The sequence below is a fragment of the Rhea pennata genome, chromosome 2, assembly GCF_028389875.1.
Source record: "Rhea pennata isolate bPtePen1 chromosome 2, bPtePen1.pri, whole genome shotgun sequence".
NCBI classification, from domain to species: domain Eukaryota; kingdom Metazoa; phylum Chordata; class Aves; order Rheiformes; family Rheidae; genus Rhea; species Rhea pennata.
In genome coordinates, this window is record NC_084664.1 from 698487 (window position 1) to 720365 (window position 21879).

Below are 21879 nucleotides of genomic sequence, written 5' to 3' on the forward strand. Positions count from 1 at the left end.
CGGGCCGGGCCGGGCCGGGCCGGGCCCGCTGCGCCCCCGGGGGGGACCCCCCCGACCCCCCCCGACCGGCCCCGGGGCCTCGCTGCCCGCACCCCCCCCCCCCCCCGCCAAGGAAGCCGCAAGTCTGCGCTTGCCGAGGGCTTTATTGCTCGACGGGGGGGCGGGGGGGGCGGCGCGGAGCCCGGGCGCCGCGGGGCGCCGCGCCGCCGTCGGAAGGCGCCGGGCAGCGTCGGGCCGGGCCGCGGCCTCAGCGCTCGGAGAAGTCGCCGCCTGCGGGAGAGGCGCGGTGAGGAGGGGGCCGGCGGCCCGGCGGGAGCGGGGGCTGCAGCGGGGGCCGCCGGCCCGGCCGTCCCCCCCTCACCCTGGCAGCTGCTGCACTCGCAGCTGTGGATGACGGGCAGCACCACGGGCTCCACCTCGCCGTCCTCGCACCGCAGGCTCAGGATGCGCACGGGGCTGGCGGGGTCCAGGCGGTAGCTGCAGCACTCGCACAGCGTCTGCAGGTAGGGCTCCTGCGGGCGGGCGGCTCGGCGTCGCGCGGGCGGCTCGGCGTCGCGCGGGCGGCTCGGGGCACCCGCCCGCGGCCCGGCCCCGCCGCCGGGCGCCCCGCGCTCACCTCGGCGATGACGGTGGTGCGGGAGCTGCATCGCCCGCTGCAGTAGCTCACTTCCACGCCGCGCAGCGAGCAGCGGCCCTTGGTGATGTTGCGCACCTCGGTGAAGAGCTGGCACGCGGCGGACGGCTCCCCTGCGGGCAAGGGGCAGCGCGGTGGCACCCCGCCGCGCAGCGGGGCAGCCCCGGGCCGCGGCGGTCCTTACCCAGCAGCTCCCTCCTGCACACGGGGCAGCACCCGCCCGGCTCCCGCACCTCGGCTTCGCCCTGCGGCAAGAGCACCGGCCTCAGCGCGGGGCCCGGCGCGCCGGGCGCCCGAGGCGGGGGCGGGGGACGGGGCGCTACCTCGCGGCACGAGAGCGGGGGGCAGGCGGCGGCGGCGCAGGCGGCCCGGCCGTTGACGCAGCGGCAGCTGGCGCAGTCCTCGAGCCACCGGCTGCCGGGCTGGGAGAGAGGGCCGGGCTGAGCCGCGGCGGCGGCGGGGGAGCCGGCGGCGCGGGCGCCCGGCGCGCGGGGCCGCGCGGGGCCCGGGGCCCGCTCACCTCGCGGAGCTGCCCGCGGTGCAGGCACTCGCAGCGGGCCGCCGTGACGCAGTGCCCGCTGCCGTTGCGGTAGCGCCCCGGCTCGCAGGCGCAGCCCGCCGCCGCCCGGCTGCAGTTGCGCGGCGGCTCCCCGTAGATCTCCCGGCAGCTCCGCTCGCAGCCCGCCGGCGCCCCGGCGCCCTGCCAAAGCTCCCCCGCCGGGCAGGCTGCGAGCAGCGCCGGTCACCTCGGCCCCGGCCCCCCAACCCCCGGCCCCCCGACACTGCAGCGCGGGAGCCTCCGCGACGCAGCCGGGGGAAGCGGCGCCAGCAAACGCGCATCTACCCCCGCCCCGGTGCAGCGCCCCGTCCCGAGGAGGAGCTGCGCGGGCTGGAGGGATGGGGCAAGGGGGACGCCGTGGGGCAGGCGCCCTGCTCTGGGGAAAGGCACAGGCAGAGAGGGTGGCCGTGGGGAGGGGACATGCGGGGGGTGCAGACAGTACAGCCCCATCGCTGCCTGCGCACCAGCCTGCGTGCACAGCCGGGGCGGGCTCGGAGGGGGGTCCCGCGGCCCCACACTCACCGCAGTCCGGGAGGTCGCAGGGGGCCCGGCGGGCGGCCGGCCCCTCGCACTCGGCCCCCTCGTAGAGGCGCTGCCGCAGCGGGTGCCGGCGGGAGAGGCGCTCGCCTGGCCCGCACGTGGCGGAGCAGGGCGACCAGGGCGACCAGGGCGACCAGACGCAGTCCACTGCGGGCGGAGCGGGCCGTGCCGGGCCGGGCGCGCCAGGTCCCGGCACGGCGCCGCGCCGCCCCGCTCGGCCCGGCGGGCTCTTACCGTTGCAATCCTGCTGGGAGCAGCTGAAGGCGCCGCGGACGCAGACGCTGCAGGGAGCGAGCGACGTCGGAGCCCGCCCAAGTCCTGCCCGGGGCCCGGCGCCCTCCCCGGGACTCAGCACCCTCCCCGGGGCCCCGCGGGCACGGGAGGAGGCGCCGGGGGGTGGCGCGGCCCCGCGGCGGGCGCTCACCAGCTGTTGCAGCGGTGGTGGACGCGGCTGCCCGGCAGGTGCTCCCGCTGCTGCTCCTCCTGCGAGAGGTTGTGGGCCCAGGGCACGCCGGGGGCCAGCGCGCAGCGGCACTCCTCGGGGGCGACGCAGGCGCCGTCCTGCAGCACCTGTGGGACCCCCGCGCCCCGCAGCGGTGACCGCCTCCGTGGCCCTCCTGCCCGGGCGTCGCGGGGAAGGGCTCCCGGCGGGGCGCAGCCCTACCTGTCCGGGGGGGCAGGCGCAGCCGGGCTCGCAGGTCTCCTGCACGCAGCGGGTCCCCGGGCGGAGGTGGGAGCAGGCGCGGGGACAGGCGTTGGCGCACTCGCTGTGCGCCTGCCCGCCGGGGCACTCTGCGGGGCCGCACGGGGCTGCTTACGGCCCGGGCACCGAGCCCCCCGCGCCCGGCCGACGGGAACCGCGGGCGCTCAGAGCCGGCCACCCCGGCCGCCCGCCGCCCCCGGGGCCTCGGCTGGCGAGGCCGCGTCGCTCCGGCCTCGGTGTTAACGCCCCGGCTGCTCCCGGCTGACGCGGGGCACGAGGAGCGGGGCACGGGCCGGCACTCCCCAGCGCCCCACAAGCTGCCCCTACCCGGCGTGCAGTTGTGGGTGTTGCAGAGCCGGTGCAGCAGCAGCGGCAGCGCAGGGCACGGCTCCTCCGCGCCCTCCCGCGCCGGCAGCGGGGCCCGGCGCCGCTCGGAGATGCCGCCTCCGCAGCTGGCGCTGCAGGGGCTCCACGGGGACCAGTCGCTCAGCCGGCAGCCGGCTGCGGGGGCAGAGCGCGGGGCTCAGCGCCGCGGCGCACCGCTGCGGCCGCAGCTCCCGGCGGCCGCGCGCGGCCCGGCGCTCACCGGGGCAGGGCTGCAGGTTGCAGGCGGCCGTCTGCTCCGTGGCCTCGGCCGCGCAGGGCGCCCCGCCGGCGCGCTCCTCGCAGCCACGGCGCCGGGAGGTGCTGCCGCCTCCGCAGCTCTCGGAGCAGGGGCTCCACGCGGACCAGGGCCCGTAGGACGGGCACGGCGCCGCTGGGCACGCCAAGGTCCCGTTCCCGCAGGTGCTGCACGGGGAGACGCGCCAGCTCGCAAAGGCGCCTGCGCTGCCCCCAGGCAAGCGCCCACGGCCGCCCCACGGGGCCCCACGCATCCTGCCCTCCCGCCGTCCTGCCCCAGCTCTCCCCGCGCCACGCACCCGCCAGTCCCTGCCCCACACACCTACCAGTTGTGACACTCGACCTCGGCCACCTGTCCCGGCCAGATCTCCTGGGTGCCGTTGGCCCCGGGGAGCCCGCAGCGACAGTCAGCGACTGGCACGCACGCCCCGTCCTGCAGCAGCTGCCCCTCAGGGCACCGGCACCCTGTGGGCAGGCGGCTGTGAGGAGGGGGCTGCACCCCAGGGTGCCCGCAGGCACCCTGCAGGCTGGGGGCCGTGAGGAGTGGGCTGCGCCCCCGGGTGCCTGCACGCACCCTGCGGGCTGGGGGCCATGAGGAGGGGGCTGCACCCCCGGGTGCCCGCAGGCACCCTGCAGGCTGGGGGCCGTGAGGAGGGGGCTGCACCCCCGGGTGCCTGCATGCACCCTGCGGGCTGGGGGGCCCTGAGGAGCGGGCTGCACCCCCAGGTGCCTGCACGCACCCTGCGGGCTGGGGGCCATGAGGAGGGGGCTGCACCCCCGGGTGCCCGCAGGCACCCTGCGGGCTGGGGGCCATGAGGAGGGGGCTGCACCCCCGGGTGCCCGCAGGCACCCTGCAGGCTGGGGGCCGTGAGGAGGGGGCTGCACCCCCAGGTGCCCGCAGGTACCCTGCGGGCTGGGGGCCGTGAGGAGGGGGCTGCACCCCAGGGTGCCCGCAGGCACCCTGCAGGCTGGGGGCCGTGAGGAGCGGGCTGCACCCCCGGGTGCCTGCACGCACCCTGCGGGCTGGGGGCCGTGAGGAGGGGGCTGCACCCCCGGGTGCCTGCACGCACCCTGCGGGCTGGGGGCCATGAGGAGGGGGCTGCACCCCCGGGTGCCCGCAGGCACCCTGCGGGCTGGGGGCCGTGAGGAGGGGGCTGCACCCCCGGGTGCCTGCATGCACCCTGCGGGCTGGGGGGCCCTGAGGAGCGGGCTGCACCCCCAGGTGCCTGCACGCACCCTGCGGGCTGGGGGCCATGAGGAGGGGGCTGCACCCCCGGGTGCCCGCAGGCACCCTGCGGGCTGGGGGCCATGAGGAGGGGGCTGCACCCCCGGGTGCCCGCAGGCACCCTGCAGGCTGGGGGCCGTGAGGAGCGGGCTGCACCCCCAGGTGCCTGCACGCACCCTGCGGGCTGGGGGCCATGAGGAGGGGGCTGCACCCCCGGGTGCCTGCAGGCACCCTGCAGGCTGGGGGCCGTGAGGAGGGGGCTGCACCCCCGGGTGCCTGCACGCACCCTGCGGGCTGGGGGCCATGAGGAGGGGGCTGCACCCCCGGGTGCCCGCAGGCACCCTGCAGGCTGGGGACCGTGAGGAGCGGGCTGCACCCCCAGGTGCCTGCACGCACCCTGCGGGCTGGGGGCCATGAGGAGGGGGCTGCACCCCCGGGTGCCCGCAGGCACCCTGCAGGCTGGGGGCCGTGAGGAGCGGGCTGCACCCCTGGGTGCCTGCACGCACCCCGAGTGCCCAGCTCTGCTGCAGGGCTGAGGACGCGCACGCAGCTGACGGGGCCCGTGGCGCCGCGCAGGGCCGGGCGCGTGCCGCCGAGCACGCTGCGCACGCTGTGCCGTGGGTCACGGCAGGGCTGGCACCGGAGCCGTGCCCCACGACACGGGTGCGGGTGCTGCAGGCGGCGGGGCTGCAATGGGGGCATCGCGGCTGCAGCAGGGCTGCCCGGCGGCAAGGGGCTGCGACGTGGGGCAGAGGGCTGTGGGGGCAGCGGGTGCGTAGCGGGCACCTACCTGGCTTGCAGCCCCCCTGCAGACACTCCACGTGCTGCCAGAGGTCGGCGCAGGCGCGGGGGCACCCGTTGGCACAGGCAGCAAAGCCCCTGCCGCGCTGCTCGCACGCCTGCCCTGGGGGCAGAGGCTGGGCGTGAGCGGGGGGCTGGCGGGCAGGGAGGGGGCGCGCGGGGCGGCCGGCGTTACCTGGGCACGCGGCGGTGTTGCAGCTCTCCGTCTGGGAGCGGGCGCCGCGGCAGTGCCCGGCGCCGGCCGGGGGCCGGGGGCGGCGGTGGCGCAGGCGGAAGCCCCCGCTGCAGGGCTCCCGGCAGGGCCCCCAGGCGCCCCACGGGCTCCAGAGGCAGAGGTCTGCGGGACAGGGCCGTCAGCCGCCCCGCGGCGCCGGCGGCCGCCCCCGGCCCCCGCCCGCGGCGCCCCCGGCCCCGTTACCTCGGCAGGCGCGGGGCTCCGGGCAGAGGCGCTCCTGCCGCAGCTCGGCGGTGCAGGCGGCCTCGCCGCCGGCCCACGGCAGCCCGCTCTGCGGGTCCAGGCAGGCGCGGGTAGCGGTGCTGCACCGAGGCCAGCGGCGCCCCGTCCGCCGCGGACTCCTCCGCCTCCCACCGCTGCCCCAGCTCGGCCCGCAGCAGGGAGACGGTGCCGGGGCTGAGCGCTGCCAGGGGCAGGCAGGCGCTGCACGGCGTCCACTCCGACCAGTCACTCAGCGGGAGCAGCCCTGCGGGGGACTCACAGCTGCCGGGGCGCCGCCGGGACGCGCCGGGGCGGGGGGCTGCACGCGGCGTGGGGCTGCACGTGGCGGGGGGCTGCACGTGGTGTGGGGTTGCACACGGCGGGGGGCTGCACACGGCATGGGGCTGCATGCGGCAGGGGGCTGCACGCGGCAGGGGGCTGCACGTGGTGTGGGGTTGCACACGGCGGGGGGCTGCACACGGCATGGGGCTGCACGCGGCGAGGGGCTGCACGTGGTGTGGGGTTGCACATGGCGGGGGGCTGCACACGGCATGGGGCTGCACGCGGCGAGGGGCTGCACGTGGCGGGGGGCTGCACGTGGCATGGGGCTGCATGCGGCAGGGGGCTGCACGCGGCAGGGGGCTGCACGTGGTGTGGGGTTGCACACGGCGGGGGGCTGCACACAGCATGGGGCTGCACGCGGCATGGGGCTGCACGCGGCGAGGGGCTGCACGTGGCGGGGGGCTGGCACTCACCCTGGCAGCCGTCGCTGCTGCACTGCAGGGTCCCGTCCCGGCACACGCTGCAAGGAAGAGAGCCGATGAGCCGCCGGCACCGCCCCGCCGGCCCCGGCCCAGCCCCGGCCCCACTCACCACTCCTTGCAGCCCAGCAGGATGGTGTCCCCGGGGGCCAGGGCCACGGGGCCGTCCAGCCCGCGGCCGTGCAGGCAGCCGCACTGCGAGGGCGGCACGCAGGCCCCGCTCTGCTCCAGCAGCCCCTGCGGGACAGCGGGGCCGTGCGTGGGGCGGCCGGGACGCGGCGCAGCGCTGCAGCCCGCCCCGGCCCGTCTGGCCTCTGCGCCGCCGCTGCACGGTTGCAGCCTGGGTCTTGCTAGCAACAGGCGACATCCCCCCGCTGCCGGCATCCTCGTACCAGGGCACAGCCGCGCGGGGGGCTGGCACGCCGGCCCCTCGCCGCCCCCCACCCGCGGCCCCGGCCCCCGCCCCGCGCCGCCCCTCTTGCCTGGGGGCAGAAGCAGCCGGGCAGGCAGGAGGGCAGCTCGGCGCAGAGCCCCGGGTGCTGCCTGCTGGCGCAGAGCCCCGCGCACGGCGAGCCGCACTGCCGCGGCTCCAGCGGCGGCCGGCAGCTGCCTGCGGCGGCACAGGGGACGGGTCGGCTGGAGCCGGGGACAGGGGCGTCCCGGGGAGCGCTGGGGGGGGGCAGGGGCACCCCGGGGGGGGGGGGACAGGGCAGGGACACCCCGGGGAGCACAGGGATGGGGCAGGGACACCCGGGGGGCACAGGGGGATGGGGCAGGGACACCACGGGGAGCACAGGGGATGGGGCAGGGACACCCACGGGGGGCACAGGGGGATGGGGCAGGGACACCCTGGGGGGACACAGGGATGGGGCAGGGACACCCGGGGGGGAGCACAGGGAGATGGGGCAGGGACACCCTGGGGAGCACAGGGGATGGGGCAGGGACACCACGGGGAGCACAGGGGATGGGGCAGGGACACCCACGGGGGGCACAGGGAGATGGGGCAGGGACACCCTGGGGGGCACAGGGATGGGGCTGGGACACCCGGGGGGGGCACAGGGAAATAGGGCAGGGACACACTGGGGGGCACAGGGATGGGGCTGGGACACCCCAGGGGGCACAGGGGATGGGGCTGGGACACACTGGGGAGCACAGGGATGGGGCTGGAAAACCCCAGGGGGCACAGGGGGATGGGGCAGGGACACCCTGGGGGACACAGTGATGGGGCAGGGACACCACGGGGGCACAGGGGGATGGGGCAGGGACACCCGGGGGGCACAGGGATGGGGCATGGGCACACAGGGGGGCACAGGGACGGGGCAGGGACACGCCAGGGAGCAGAGGGACGGGGCTGGAACGCCCCGGGGGGCACAGGGGGACGGGGCAGGGACACCCGGGGGGCACAGGGATGGGGCATGGGCACACAGGGGGGCACAGGGACGGGGCAGGGACACGCCAGGGAGCAGAGGGACGGGGCTGGAACGCCCCGGGGGGCACAGGGGGACGGGGCAGGGACACCCGGGGGGCAGAGGCACGGGGCAGGGACACCCTGGGGGGCACAGGGCGATGAGCCAGGACAGGGCTGCTTGCGCATGGTGCCGGCAGCGCCGGGGCAGCGAGCAGCGAACGGGCAGCGGTGGTCGCACCGAGGCGACCGCGGCGCCGGCGCCCACCTGCGCAGCCCGAGCTGTTGCAGACGCGGAGCTGCGCGTCGAGCGCGGCGCAGAGCTCCGAGCCGAGCCGGTGCCGGTAGCGGCGCTGCAGCGGGAGGCCGCAGGAGCAGGGGCTCCAGGCGCCCCAGGCGCTCCAGGGACACTCGTCTGCGGGCGGCGAGCGGCGTGGCGGCGGGGCGCGCGGGGCTGCTGCCGCCCGCCCGCCCGCGCCGCCCCGCTCCCCCTACCTGGGCAGGGGCGCAGGTAGCAGGCGCGCAGCTCCCGGCGGGCGCTGCCGTTGCACGGGGCGCCGGGCGCCGCGGGGGCCGGGCAGGCGCAGGCGGCCTCGCGGGCGGCCAGCCCCGTGCCGCAGCTCCGGGAGCAGGGGCTCCACTCGCTCCAGGCGCACTGCTCCTGCCCTGGGCGGCCGAGGGGGCGCGTCACCGGCGGCGGCCCCACAGCCCCGGCCCGCCGAGCATGTCCCGGCCGACCCCCCGGCAGGGCTGCGCAGGGAGAGCGCGGCCGCAGCCCTCCCCAGCGACACCCCCCGCCGCCCCGGCACTGTCCGGGCTGCAGAGGGGCTTTGGCCACCCCGCATCCTCCCAGCGATCGTTCCCGGAGGGATCCCATCCCAGCCAGGAGCAAAGCGCCGGGCTGGGCACTCGCCCCCGCGCTACCGCCTCGCTCGCGCGCTGCTCGTCGCAGCTGCCGCGGCCCCCCGCTCCTCACCCGGGCAGGGCCCCACGGCGCAGTCCCGGGCCTGGGCGTCGGGCCCGGCGCAGTCGGAGCCGTTGTGGCGCGGCGCGGGGTCCAGGCAGGCGCGGGTGCGGATCTGGCGGTGCCGCCCACACGTGGCGGGGCAGTCGGACCAGGGCGACCAGGGCGTCCAGCCCCCCGGCACTGCGGGGCGGGCGCGCGGGTGAGCCGGGGGTGGCCGCGCGCACCGGGCCCGCGGGAGCGGCGGCGCTCACCGGCACAGGCGACGTCCCGGCACGAGGGTCCCTCCGGGGTGCAGGTGCTGCAGGAAGGGCCGGTGCGGGCGGGTGGGCGCGGGCGGGCGCAGTGGCCCGGTGCAGCCCCCCCCCCCGCGCCCGCCCCCCCGGGCCGCCCCGGCACTGACCACTGCTGGCAGTCGCCCTGCAGCCACGCGTCGCCCAGGCGCCGCTCCCCCGCGCCGTGCGGGCACAGCGGCGGGCAGCGCCCCGCCGCGCAGCCCCGGCTCTCCTGCTGCTCCGCGCGGCACTCGCCGGCCCCCGAGCCTGACGTGGGCGACCTGCGGAGGAGGGAATGGGGCGGCGAGCGTGAACGCCCGGCGGGGTGCGGGGCCGCCCCGCGGCAGCCTCGGCGCGGCACGGCACAGCGCGGCGCGGCCGGCGGCACACCTGAAGCGTGCCTGCAGGCCGTCCCCGCAGGTGACGCTGCACTCGGACCAGCTGGACCACTGGCTCCAGCCGCAGTGCCGGGGCGCGCAGGTCCGGTCGGTGCACCACAGCCGCCCCTCGGCGCACGTGCAGTTGTTGCAGCCGTCGTGGAACCGGCTGCCCGGCGCCCAGCCGTGGCCCTCCGCGTCCGTGCACTCGCAGTGCGCGGGGGGGACGCAGCCGCCGTCCTGCTCCAGCGTCCCTGCGGGCGGGCGGGGACGGCGTCACGCTCACCCTCTCTGGGCGCGCGTCCAGCCCTGCACGCGCGGCTCCGCGGGCAGCGCGGCTCCGCGGGGACCACGTTTGCGGGGCGCGCACAGCTCCGTTTTCTCCGCTCCCTCCCCGGCACCGCGCCGCAGCCGGCCGCGCCGGGACGGAGCAGCCCGGGGCCGGCCGCGCTCACCGTCGGGGCACCGGCAGCCCGGCTCGCAGGGCTCCTCGTCCTGGCAGGCGCTGCCCTCCTGCAGGTCGCGGCAGCGGCGCGGGCAGCGGTTGGCGCAGGGCGCCGGGGCCATGCCGGGCGGGCAGCTCTCCCCTGCGAGAGGGCGGGAGTGGGGGCGCGCCGGCGGCGGGGTCTCGGCGCGGGGCGGGGGCGCGGGCGGCGGCGGGGGGGGCCGTACCGCAGGGCCGGGCGTTGCAGACGCGCAGGCGGCGCCGCTCGCCGCGGCAGCGCTGCCCGCCGTTCTTGGGCGGGGGGCCGGTGCAGGAGCGGGTGCGCACGGCGCGGCCCCCCCCGCACGTCCGGTCGCACCGCGACCAGGGGCTCCACTTGGACCAGGCGCCGTCCACTGCCGGGGGGGCACGGTGGGGAGTGAGGGCGGGGGGCGCGGGCAGCCCCCCCCCGCCGTGCCCCCCGCCTCGCCCCGCGCCGCCCCACCTCGGCAGGGCTGCGGGCTGCAGCGGCGGCGCTGCGCGTGGGCGCTGAGCGCGGCCTCGCACCAGCGGCCCCCCGGCCCGGGGGGGGTGTAGGCGCGCAGGCGCTGCTGCAGGCCCCCGCCGCAGCTGCGGGAGCAGGCGCCCCACGGCCCCCACGGCGTCCACGTGCAGTTCACCCCGGCGCACTCCTCTCCCTGGCACGCCGCCGCTGCTGCGGGGACACGGCGCCGTGGGGCACATGTGCCCCCTCCCCCCGCGTTGGGGGGGGTGGCACGCACGGCCCCAGTGCCCCCTCAGGCAAGGGGGCACCAGGGCTGCTCCCAACCCCCATGCAGTGGGGCAGGCGGGATGCTCCCGGCCTCCCCCCCCCCGCCCCGGCCATGCAGTGGGGCATGAGGGATGCTCCCAGGTCCCATGTAGTGGGGCAGGCAAGATGCTCCCAGCCTCCTCCCCACCATGCAGTGGGGCATGAGGGATGCTCCGCGCACCCAGCCGTGGGGCAGGGGCAGCCCTCACCCAGTGGGGCAGGAGGCATGGTCCCAGTTCCCCCCGAGGGGTGGGGCATGTGGGATGCTCCCACCCTCCGTGCAGTGGGGCAGATGGCATGCTCCCAGCCTTCCCCCCCCATGCAGTGGGGCACGAGGGATGCTCTGCGCATCCAGCCGTGGGGCAGGGGCAGCCCTCCCCGCGCAGTGGGGCAGGGCCGGGCCGTGGGGCGGGGGCTGCCCTCCCCGCGCAGTGGGGCAAGGCCGGGCCGTGGGGCGGGGGCAGCCCTCCCCGCGCAGTGGGGCAGGGCCGGGCCGTGGGGCGGGGGCTGCCCTCCCCGCGCAGTGGGGCAGGGCCGGGCCGTGGGGCGGGGGCTGCCCTCCCCGCGCAGTGGGGCAGGGCCGGGCCGTGGGGCGGGGGCTGCCCTCCCCGCGCAGTGGGGCAAGGCCGGGCCGCGGGGCGGGCGCAGCCGTACCCGCGCAGTGGGGCAGGTTGCAGGGCAGCTCCTGGAAGGAGTCCCCGGTGCAGTTGGCGGCCGGGGCGCAGAGGCGGCGGCGGCTCTTCGTGGCGGGCAGCTCGGGCCGGGTGCAGGTGCGGGAGCAGGGGCCCCAGGGCGACCACGCGCCGAAGCCGCCGGCGCCTGCGGGACGGCCCGGGACACGGGACGTGGGACACAGGATGTGGGGCACAGGACGGACACGGGACACAGGACATGGGACACGGGACACGGGATGTGGGACATGGAACATGGGACACGGGACACAGGACACAGGACATGGGACACGGGATGTGGGATGTGGGACATGGAACATGGGACACGGGACACAGGACACAGGACATGGGACACGGGATGTGGGAGACAGGACATGGACACGGGACACGGAACATGGGACACGGGACACGGGGCAGGACGTGGCAGGGGTCAGCACCGTGCGGCCCGGCCCAGCCATCCCCCCCCCCCCCCCCCCCGGTCCCCTGAACTCACCTGCGTCCGGCTCCGGGGGCAGCGGCAGCACGGTGGGAGCAGGAAGCGCGGCCGGGGCAGACGGCGCTGCACCGCACCCCCGGCCCGGGGGGCAGGGATGGGGTCAGACCGGGGGGACAGGGGCGGGATGGGGGTCAGACCCGGGGGGGGGGGGGCAAGGGCAGGATGGGGTCAGACCCGGGCATGGGGCAGGGATGGGATGGGGGTCAGACCTGGGGGGGGGGGCAGGGGCAGGATGGGGGTGAGACCCGGGCATGGGGCAGGGATGGGATGGGGGTCAGACCTGGGGGGGGGGCAGGGGCAGGATGGGGGTGAGACCCGGGCATGGGGCAGGGATGGGATGGGGGGTCAGACCCGGGGGGGGGTGTAGGGGTGGGATGGGGGTCAGACCCGGGGCAGGGGCAGGATGGGGGTGAGACCCGGGCGTGGTGCAGGGGCGGGATGGGGGTCAGACCCGGGGGGGGGGGCAGGGATGGAGATCTGACCCGGGGGGGGGCAGGGATGGGGGGGATGGGGATCAGACCCAGGGGAGACAGGGGCGGGACGCAGGTTCCCCCGTGGGTCTCAGGCACAGGATGTGGGTCCCCCCCCCGTGGGTCCCGGGGGCAGGAACCCCCCCCCGCATGGGTCCCGGGGGCAGGACACCCCCCCGCTGTGGGTCGCGGGAACAAGACACCCCGCCATGGGTCCCAGGCACAGGAGGCGGATTCCCCCGTGGATCCCGGGGGCAGGATGCCCCCCCCGCGGTCCCGGGGCAGGACGCCCCCCCCCCGGGGTCCCGGGGCAGGACCCCCCCCCCCCCGCGGTCCCGGCGCAGGACCCCCCCCCCCCGCGGTCCCGGCGCAGGACGCGCGCGCCCGCGCTCGCCGCCCACCTGCGCACTGGGGCACGCGGCAGGGGCGCGTGTCGGTGCGCGGCCCCGCGCAGGGGCGGCCGCCGCGGGCGGGCGCCGGGCGGGTGCAGCCCCGCGCGCGGCTCCGCCGGCCGAGGCCGCCGCAGGGGCCGGCGCAGCCGCTCCAGGGCCCCCAGGGCGCGAAGCCGCCGGGGCGCGGGCAGCGCGGCTCCGAGCACCGCAGCCGCCCGTGCTCGCACGTGCTGCGGCGAGAGGCGCCGTGGGTGCCGCGGCCGCCGCGACGCCGCGCCGAGGGGCGCGCGGGGCGGGGGGGGGGGGTCGCGGCGCCCCTCACCAGTTGGTGCAGGCAGAGCTGAGGGTGCTGCCGTGCGGCACCTCCCGCTGCGGCGGCGCAGCCGAGCCGCCGTGCAGCTCCCGCAGCGCCTCTTCGGGGAGCACGCAGGGGCACTCCTGCGGGGCGACGCCGCGGCACCCACCGCGCCCACGGCACGCGTGGCACCCAGAGCACCCACGGCACCCACGGCACGCGTGGCACACACAGCACCCACCGCACCCGCAGTACCCGCAGCACCCACCACTCCCGCAGCACCTCGTCAGGGAGCACGCAGGGGCACTCCTGCGGGGCGACGCCGCAGCACCCACAGCACCCACGGCACCCACGGCACGCGTGGCACCCACCACACCCGCTGCACCCACCGCACCCGCAGCACCCACGGCACCCGCGGCACCCACGGCACCCACTGCACCCACAGCACGCATGGCACCCAGAGCACCCATGGCACCCACAGCACCCACAGCACCCGCCACACCCGCGGCACCCGCCACACCCAGGGCACCTGTGGCACCCGCGGCACCCAGCGCACCCACCACACCCAGAGCACCCACAGCACCTAGAGCAGCTGCGGCACCCACGGCACCCGCAGCACCCATGGCACCCGCCACACCCAGAGCACGCATGGCACCCACCACACCCACGGCACCCTGGGCACCCACAAAACCCACAGCGCCTCGTTGGGGAGCACGCAGGGGCACTCCTGTGGGGTGACGCCACGGCACCCACTGCACCCATGGCACCCACTGCACACGTGGCCCCCACAGCACCCACGGCACCTGTGTCACCCACAGCTCCCGTGGCTGCCAGAGCACCCATGGCACCCATGGCACCCACTGCACCTGTGGCACCCACAGCACCCAGCACCCCCACAGCACCCACGGCATCCCTGGTACCCACAGCACACAGGGCACCCACAACCCCAGGCAGCAGCTACGGCCCCCGCAGCGCCCGCAGCGCCCCTCACCTGGAGGCAGGCGCCGCGGTGCAGGAGGGCGCCGGGGGGGCAGTGGCAGCCCTCCTCGCAGGGCTGGGCGAAGCAGGCCACGCGCCCCGCCAGCTGGGCGCAGCTGTAGGGGCAGCCCTCGCCCCGGCGGCACTCGCGGAACTGCCGCCCCGCCGGGCAGCCCGCCTCTGCGGCGCCGGAGGGGGCGCTGAGCCGGGCGCCGCCGCCGCCCCCCGCGCCGCCCCCCGCGCCGCCGCCGCCGCCCCCCGCGCCCCCACTCACCGCGGCACACCTGGGTGTTGCAGGTCCTGCCCTGCACGGGCGGCCCCGGGCACTCGGGCCGGCGGCAGGCCCGGCTGCGCAGCTGCTCCCCGCCGCCGCAGGACGCGCTGCACGGCCCCCACGGTGACCACTCGCCCCACGGCTCCTCCTCTGCGGCCGCAGGGCGAGGAGAGCGGCGCTAGCGCCCGGCCCGGGTGCCGCGGGCTTTGGCGCTGCCGGCACCGCGCCAACGCCGGCACCCCTCTTGGGGAAAGCAGGAGGCTGGGCGTGCTGCACCCCGGCACGATCGCCCCCGCCGCACCGCAACCACCACAGTGCAGTGCCCCACTGCATTGTACTGCACTGCATGGCCCCACGCTGCCCTGCACAGCACTGCCTGGTGCCCTGCTGCGCTGCACTGCACCGCACCATGCTGCCCTGCGTGGCACTGCACCGCACTGTGCAGCATGGCACTGCACCACACTGCTCTGCATTATCCTACACTGCACCGCACAGCACCGCGTGGCACCACACTGCACTGTATAGTACCTTATGGCACCATATGGTGCCACATTGCACTGCACAGCACCGCACTGCACTGCACAGCACCACACTGTGCCACACAGCATTGTGTGGCACTAGCTGGCGTTGCATGGCACCTCTACACTGCATTGCACTGCATTGTATTACACTGCATCATGCAGCAGCACCTGCACTGTATGACACTCCACTGAACTGCTCTGCATTGCACTGCACTGCACTGTGCTGCATGCCACTGCACTGCCTGGCATCACACCATGCAGCACCGCACCACACCATACAGCACTGCACAGCCAGCACTGCACCATGAAGCACCGCACTGCGCCTCACAGCACTGCACTGAACCTCTCTGCATTGCACCGCACTGCACCACACTGCATGGCACTGCACAGCTGGCATTGCACCATGCAGCACTACACTGCGCCTCACAGCACTGCACTGAACCGCTCTGCATTGCACTGCACTGCACTGCACCGCATAGCTGGCACTGCACCTCGCTGTGCCCTGCAGCAGCGCGCCTGCAGGGCCCCGCGCTGCCCGCCGCTGCCCCATGCCCACGCCCCTCACCCGCACAGGCGTCCTCCGCGACGCAGGCGCGCTGCTGCAGGCTCTGTCCACGGCAGCCCCGGCCCCCGCCCTGGGGCGCCGGGTTGCTGCACTCGCGGGAGCGGAGCTGGGTGCCGGCGCCGCAGCCAGGGTCACAGGGCGTCCACGGCCCCCAGGAGCCCCAGGCGCCGTCTGCGCGGCACCCGGGTGCCGCACGGCACTGCAGCTGCCCGGCCTCGCACGTGCTGTGGGGAGCGGGGCGGCATCACGCGGGGCCGGCGGCCTCGCCGCGGCGCCGGGGTCCCGGCTCCCCCCGTACCCCACGGCGGCCGGCGGGGCCGCGGGCGCTCACCAGTTCACGCAGGGGCCGTGCACGCTCTCGCCGGGCTGCAGGAGCTCCCACAGCACCATGCCGGCCCCGGCCGAGGCGTTCACTGCCCGGGGGGACCCTGCAGGGACACACGCGTCACCCCCAGCCCAGGCAGCACTGGGGGGGCCTCCGCCAGTGCCCCTTCCCCCAGCCCCCGCAGCATGCGCCGCTGGCCCAGCCCCCCTTGCACGCAGCGCCCGGCATGCAGCACCCGTGGGTCCCAGCGCGACCCCCCCGTCAGGGCTATGCCATGGGGCTGGCACCCCATCCGCCTCAAGGGTGCTTCCCGGGCCCCCGAGCACTGCAGCCCCTGGCACTCACCTGGCACGGTGCCACCCAGCGTGGTGTCACCCGGCGTGGTGTCACCCGGCGCGGCGTCACCCAGCATGGTGTTGCCCGGCGTGGTGTCACCCGGTGTGGTGTCACCCGGCGTGGCGTCACCCGGCGCGGCGTCACCCAGCATGGTGTCGCCCGGCGCGGCAGCGCCCGGTGCAGCGTCGCCCAGCGAGCCGTAGCGGTACTTGCAGCGGCAGCGGTCGGGGCGCACGCAGGCGCCGTCCTGGAGCAGCAGCCCGGGCGGGCAGGCGCAGGCGGGCTGGCACGGCGGGCCCTCCAGGCAGGCCGTGTCCTCGTGCAGGTCCTCGCAGGAGCGCGGACAGGGCTGGCCGCAGGCGAGGGGCACCCGGCCGCCGCCGCAGGCTGGAGGGGGCAGAGCGCCGGGCCGCGCTGCAGGATGGCAGTGCCGGGGGGCCCGCGCCGCTCCGCCGAGCGTGCCGACAGGCACTGGGGGTACCGAGCGCTGCCGCGAGGCCGTGGGGATGGGCACGGCCGCCCGCTCACCTTGGCAGGCGGTGCTCCCCTCGGGGCAGGGCCGGCTCTGGAGGGCTTCCCCGGCGCAGGGCAGACCCCCGAAGCGGGCGGCGGGGCTGGCGCAGAGCCGGGCGCGCGTCGCCCGCCCCGCGCAGCCCTCGCAGGCGGACCAGGGGCCCCAGGCGCTCCAGGCGCCGTCCACTGCGAGCGGGAGCGAGACGGGGCGCTGAGGGGCGGCGCGGGCAGGCTCAGCGCCCGCGGGGCTCCCGGGCGGCCGCCCACCTACCGGGGCAGGCGGCTGCGGCAGCGGCGCACTCCTTGCTCTGGCGCTGCAGCCCGGCGTCGCCGTGCCGCTCCTGCTCGCCGGCGCACGCCTGGCCGCCGTGCCGGGGCCGGGGGCAGGAGCAGGCGCGGTAGCGGCTGGCGGCCTCGCCGCCGCAGCTCCGCGAGCACGGCGTCCACGGGGACCAGTCGCACCAGGCGCCGGGCACTGGGGAAGAGCCGGGGCGGTGGGTTGCAGCGGCCCCCATGCTCCGGGGGCCGGCAGGGCCCTCCCGCACCCGCGGTGCCACCGGCGGCACTCACCGGGGCAGGGACGGCTGGTGCACAGCAGCTTCCCCTGGGTGCAGGTGCTGCGGACGCAGAGCGACGGCCTGAGCTCCCGCGGACCGTGCCCGTGCCCGCCCCGTGCCCATCCCCGTGCCCGTCCCGGCCCCGCTGACCAGTTGTTGCAGCCGTCCCCGCGGGCGACGGTCTCCCCGGGCAGGTAGCGGCGCCCCGTCAGCAGCTCGAGGCAGGGGCAGCTCGTCGGGGCCACGCACGCCGGCCCGCGCGGGTCCAGCACTTGGCCCGGCGGGCAGTAGCAGCCGGGCTCGCAGCGCCAGGTGCAGTGCTGCGGGCGGAGGGCAGGGTGAGCGCGGCGCGGCCCCGCGGCGCCGGCGGGCACGGGGCGGCGGGGAGGGGGTCCTCCTCGCGCCGTCGCTCACCGCGATGTCGTCGCAGGAGCGGGGACACGGGGGGCCGCAGCGGCTGTAGGCGGCTCCCGGCACGGCGGCGCAGTCCGGGGCTGCGGGAGAGGAGCCATCAGGGCGCCGTGGGGCCCTGTGGGGCTGGGGGATGCCCGCGGCGGCTCTGCCCCATGGCGCTCACCCGGGCACTCCTGGGTGTTGCAGACCTCCGCCTGGGCCGGGGCCCCCTCGCAGAAGTCGCCCTGGCCCTGGGGCGCGGGGCTGCTGCAGGCTCTGCCGCGGCTCCGCACGCCCTGCCCGCAGCTCCGGCTGCAGCCGCTCCAGGGGCCCCAGGCGCTCCAGCCGCCCGCTCCTGCGCCGGGCCGGGGCGCTCAGCCGCCGTGGGGCGCGTGGCCCCAGCCCCCCCGCCCCCCCCCGAGCACTCACGGGCGCAGGGCTCCAGGACGCAGGGCCGCTCGTCGGGCTGCGGCCCCGGCCCCGGGCAGGGCGGCCCGGCCCCGACGCCGCGGGCGGCCGCGCAGAAGCGGTAGCGGCGCTGCAGGCCCAGCCCGCACGAGGCCGAGCACTCGCTCCAGGGCGTCCAGGCGGACCAGCGCCCGCTCGCTGCGCCGGGAAGCACGGCGGGCGTCAGAGCAGTGCGGGGCGCCCCCGGCCCCCCAGCAGCCCGGGACCGGACCCCGGCCCAGCACTTCGGGGGGGGGCAGGCGGGGGGCCACGGTCCGCTCCCCGCGCAGGTCCCTCGCTTCGGGGCTGCCCCCTTTTCCGCGAATCCCCGTCCCTCGCTGGCACGCCGGCTCTCGCCCGGCGCGCAGGGCTTACCCTCGCCGCAAGCCGCCCGGGAGCAGTTGGCGATGCGTCCGGCGACGCAGGAGCTGGGAGAGGGGAGCCAGGAGCCCGTCGAGGCGGGCAGGGGAGGACGGAGGGATGTGGGGCGAGGGGGGGGGTCCGCCGGCGCTGGCACTCACCAGTTCTCGCAGCCCCGGGGCACGACGGCTCCGGGCGGGTAGAGCTCACCACCGGCAGCGCAGGGGCACTCCGCCTCGGCCACGCACTCGCCGTTCTGCGGGAGCAGACAGGAGTCGGGACGCGGCGGCAGCGAGCCAGCCCATCCTGGTGGCGTCAGGCCTGCCGCCCCGCCAAACGCAGCGGCGCTCACCAGCAGCACGGCACCCGGCGGGCAGTAGCAGCCGGCGCGGCAGGTCCCGTTGGCGGCGGGGGCGGCGCTCAGCTCGGCGCAGGAGCCCGGGACGTCGGCGCACTCCTTCCACACCTTGCCGGGCGGGCAGACGCCGGGCGCCTCGCCTGGGGGGCCACGGCGGGGGGCTGAGCGGGGCCGGGGGGCGCGGGGCCGCCTGCGGGACCCTGCCCCGGGGGGGGCCACGCCGCAGGGCTGGAAGCTGCGCGGACAGAGGGACGGACGCACGGACGGAGGGGCTCACCGGGGCAGGGCGCGAGGTTGCAGGTGCCGAACTGGAGGTCGCCGGGGAGGGGGCCGGCCCGCGTGCGGTTCCTGTAGCCGGCCCCGCAGGGCGCCGAGCACTCCGACCAGGGCCCCCACTCGGCTCCGGCGCCTGCGCGCGCGGCAGGAGGGGGCTCGAGGTGCCGCCGGGCCCCTGGCCCCCCCCACCCCGGCCCCCCGGCCCCGGGCTCACCGCGGCAGGGCCGCAGGCTGCAGAACTCCGTCTGCACGCCGGGGCCCCGGCAGTCGCGGCCCCCGAAGGCGGCCGGCGGAGCGGAGCCGGCGCGGTGCCGCCGGCGCGTGCCCACGTCGCAGCTGCGGCTGCAGGCGCTCCACGCCGTCCAGCCGCTCCAGCCGCAGTGCACTGCGGAGGGGCGCCGGGAGCTCGGCGCCGCCCCGCCGCCCCGGCCCCCGCGCCCGGCTGCGGTCTGGCCCTCGCCCCCCGCCACGGCCCGCGGCCCTCCCCGAGGCCCCACGCAGGCGGCTGGCGCCGGTACCTGGGCACGGCTCCGTGCCGCACAGCATCTCCCCGGACATGCAGGTGCTGCAAGGGGAGGGGGCGACGCCGGGTGAGCAGGGCCGGGGCTCCCCGGGGTCACCGGCAGCCCCTGCATCCTGGGAGCCCCTGAGCCCCGAGACCCCCCTGAGCCCCAGGAGCCCCCTGAGCCCCAGGAGCCCTGAGACTCCCCCGCATCCTGGGAGCCCCTGCACCCTGAGACCCTCTGCACCCCGAGACCCCCTGTGCTCTGGAACCCCCGCACCCCGAGACCTCCTGCATCCTGGGAGCCCCTGTACCCCAGGACTCCCTGTGGCCTGGGACCCCTACATCCTAGGAGCCCTGCATCCCAGGAGCCCTGCACCCGAAGACCCCCTGCACCCTGAGACCCCCTGCGCTCCGGGAGCCCCTGCACCAGTTGTTGCAGGCGTCGCGGGCGGCAGTGTCGCCGGGCCGGTACAGGGCGCCGCGGTGGTAGCAGAGGCACTGGCTGCGCGGCACGCAGGTGTCGTTCTGCAGGAAGAGCCCGGCGGGGCAGTAGCAGCCGTCGTAGCAGCGGGCCGCGCACTCCACGCCGGCGCCCTGCTCCAGGCAGAGCCGCGGGCAGGCGCCCCCGGCGCGCCGGCACTCCTCCGCCGTCCGGTAGACCATGCCGCCGGGGCAGCGCGCTGCAGGGAGAGGGGCGGCGGGTGGGCGCCGGGCCCGGCGAGGGCGCCCGGCCGGGCGGCGTCCCGCGGGCCGCCTGCCCACCTTTGCAGGGCTGCGTGTTGCAGTCGCGGGTCTGGACGAGGGGCCCCGCGCAGCCGGGGCCCCCGAAGGCCGGGTGGGCGCAGGAGCGGTTGCGCGTCTGCACGCCGACGTCGCAGGGAGCCGAGCACTCGGACCAGGCAGTCCAGGGCGTCCAGGCGCCGGCCGCTGCCGGAGAGGAGCACCGGGGCGGCTCGGCCGTGCCGCCACTCCACGCAGCCTCCCGCGGGGACGCCGGGAGCCCCGCCGCCCTCCCCGCTGCGCCGCCCGCTGCAGACCTTACCCGGGCAGGGCGGCGTGTCGCAGAGCTCCTCCTGCTCCGCCGGCCCCGGGCAGGCCCCGGCGCCCGCCGGCCCCGCGCCGACGCAGTGCCGGAAGCGCTTCCTCACGCCGACCCGGTCCACGTCATGGAAGCAGGTTTTGGAGCAGGGGGACCAGGACGTCCAGGCACTCCAGGCGCTGCCTGGCTCTGCCGGGGGGAGACATGGTTGCATGGCGCTCCCCAGACCACGGCGGGCACCGGGACGCCCGCATGTCCTCTCGGCTCAGCCCGGGGCCGGCACTGCCCCCGCCGCAGGTGATGCCGCGAAGGCCGGGGCGGGATGGCGCGCGGCGGCGTGCACGTACCGGCGGCGCAGGGCGCGTGGCACTCGCGCACCTCCTGGGCGTCCCCGTCGCACGGGGCTCCGCCGTGGGCCGCCGCGGGGTTGGAGGGGGACCTGCGGGAGGGCGCAGCGCTGCCGCCCCGGCTCGGCCAGCGGCCCCCGCCACGCCGCCCCGGCTGCCGCCCCGCACCTGAACCGCTGCTGCATGCCCGCGCCGCAGCTGTGGTCGCACGCCGTCCACGCCGACCACGCCGACCAGCCGCAGGCGACGGGACAGGCCGCCTCCTCGCACGTCACCACCCCGTCCAGGCACACGCTGGGGCGCAAAGCCAGGCTCAGCACGCGGCGCCGGGGTGCCGGCAGGGCCCGGCGCGCAGTGCCAGCGGGGCACGGGGCGCTCACCACCGGCTGCAGCCGTCGCGCAGGAACGTCTCGCCGGGGAGGCGGCGCTCCCAGCCCGCGTGGCAGCGGCACTGGCTGGCGTTCACGCAGCCGCCCTCCTGCAGGAAGAGCCCCGGCGGGCACCGGCAGCCTGCCCGGAGCGCGCCGGCAGCGTGGGCATCCCCGGACGCCTGCTCCGGGGACCCCCCCGGCGCAGAGCGGACGGCCCCCGGGCGCACGTCCGTGGGCGGGATGCCGTGTCCGGGCAGAGCGGCCCGCGCGTGCACCCGGGTTTGGGGCAGCGTCCCGGCCACGGCGCTCACCCTCCTCGCAGGGGCTCTGGCAGCTCCGCGCGGTGCTCAGGTCCCCGCAGGTCGGGGCGCACGGGGACGCCAGGCCCCGCTCGCAGTCGCCCGCTTGCACGAACACCATCTCGGGGCCGCAGTCTGGGGGGGGGGAGGCAGAGCCGGGCCGCTGCGGGGCCGGGGAGCCCAGCGCCCCGACGGCGGCGGCTCGCGTCGCCCCGGCGCGCGCGGGGCGGCCGGCGGTGCCCGCGCCGCGGCCCTACCTCGGGCGTCCCCGCAGGGCTGCAGGTTGCAGGGCTGGGTCTGCACGGCGTCCCCCGGGCAGGGCCGGCCCCCGTTCTTGGGCGGGGGGTCGGCGCAGCTCCGAGCGCGGCTCCGCACGCCCCCCCGGCACTCGGCGTCGCAGGGCGACCAGGCGCCCCACGGGGCCCAGGCGCCATGCACTGGGGCCGGAGGCAGCGCGGGCAGGCGAGAGCCCCCGGCCCCACGGCCTCGGGCAGGAGATGGGGGTCCAGCATGGACCCGAGCAGGGGATGGGGACCCTGTGTGCACCCCGGGCAG

At 78.4% G+C, this 21879-nt stretch overlaps 1 protein-coding gene across 1 annotated transcript in view; it reads right to left on the reverse strand.

Annotated features, from left to right (window-relative positions):
• Nucleotides 1-247: 247 nt before the first annotated feature.
• The window catches only part of LOC134137618 (SCO-spondin-like), a 45107-nt gene continuing 23475 nt past the window's right edge, over nucleotides 248-21879 (reverse strand). Inside the window, 58 exon segments of the mRNA XM_062570833.1 lie at nucleotides 248-270; nucleotides 362-512; nucleotides 617-747; nucleotides 819-879; nucleotides 958-1056; nucleotides 1155-1360; nucleotides 1716-1880; nucleotides 1968-2014; nucleotides 2158-2303; nucleotides 2398-2525; nucleotides 2764-2937; nucleotides 3023-3225; nucleotides 3384-3522; nucleotides 5073-5186; nucleotides 5259-5420; nucleotides 5502-5610; nucleotides 5612-5665; nucleotides 5726-5784; nucleotides 6275-6321; nucleotides 6393-6517; nucleotides 6763-6890; nucleotides 7954-8100; nucleotides 8181-8351; nucleotides 8904-8950; nucleotides 9053-9205; nucleotides 9315-9555; nucleotides 9757-9888; nucleotides 9974-10141; nucleotides 10231-10440; nucleotides 11191-11355; nucleotides 11701-11766; nucleotides 12575-12795; nucleotides 12888-13003; nucleotides 13852-14018; nucleotides 14113-14262; nucleotides 15199-15422; nucleotides 15530-15626; nucleotides 15869-16246; nucleotides 16388-16558; nucleotides 16644-16847; nucleotides 16943-16989; nucleotides 17080-17249; nucleotides 17344-17423; nucleotides 17752-17928; nucleotides 18145-18197; nucleotides 18291-18385; nucleotides 18482-18627; nucleotides 18765-18896; nucleotides 18981-19148; nucleotides 19282-19328; nucleotides 19696-19948; nucleotides 20031-20195; nucleotides 20311-20496; nucleotides 20655-20746; nucleotides 20823-20948; nucleotides 21035-21164; nucleotides 21337-21459; nucleotides 21582-21761. Of these exon segments, the coding sequence (XP_062426817.1) occupies nucleotides 248-270; nucleotides 362-512; nucleotides 617-747; nucleotides 819-879; nucleotides 958-1056; nucleotides 1155-1360; nucleotides 1716-1880; nucleotides 1968-2014; nucleotides 2158-2303; nucleotides 2398-2525; nucleotides 2764-2937; nucleotides 3023-3225; nucleotides 3384-3522; nucleotides 5073-5186; nucleotides 5259-5420; nucleotides 5502-5610; nucleotides 5612-5665; nucleotides 5726-5784; nucleotides 6275-6321; nucleotides 6393-6517; nucleotides 6763-6890; nucleotides 7954-8100; nucleotides 8181-8351; nucleotides 8904-8950; nucleotides 9053-9205; nucleotides 9315-9555; nucleotides 9757-9888; nucleotides 9974-10141; nucleotides 10231-10440; nucleotides 11191-11355; nucleotides 11701-11766; nucleotides 12575-12795; nucleotides 12888-13003; nucleotides 13852-14018; nucleotides 14113-14262; nucleotides 15199-15422; nucleotides 15530-15626; nucleotides 15869-16246; nucleotides 16388-16558; nucleotides 16644-16847; nucleotides 16943-16989; nucleotides 17080-17249; nucleotides 17344-17423; nucleotides 17752-17928; nucleotides 18145-18197; nucleotides 18291-18385; nucleotides 18482-18627; nucleotides 18765-18896; nucleotides 18981-19148; nucleotides 19282-19328; nucleotides 19696-19948; nucleotides 20031-20195; nucleotides 20311-20496; nucleotides 20655-20746; nucleotides 20823-20948; nucleotides 21035-21164; nucleotides 21337-21459; nucleotides 21582-21761 (8069 nt within the window).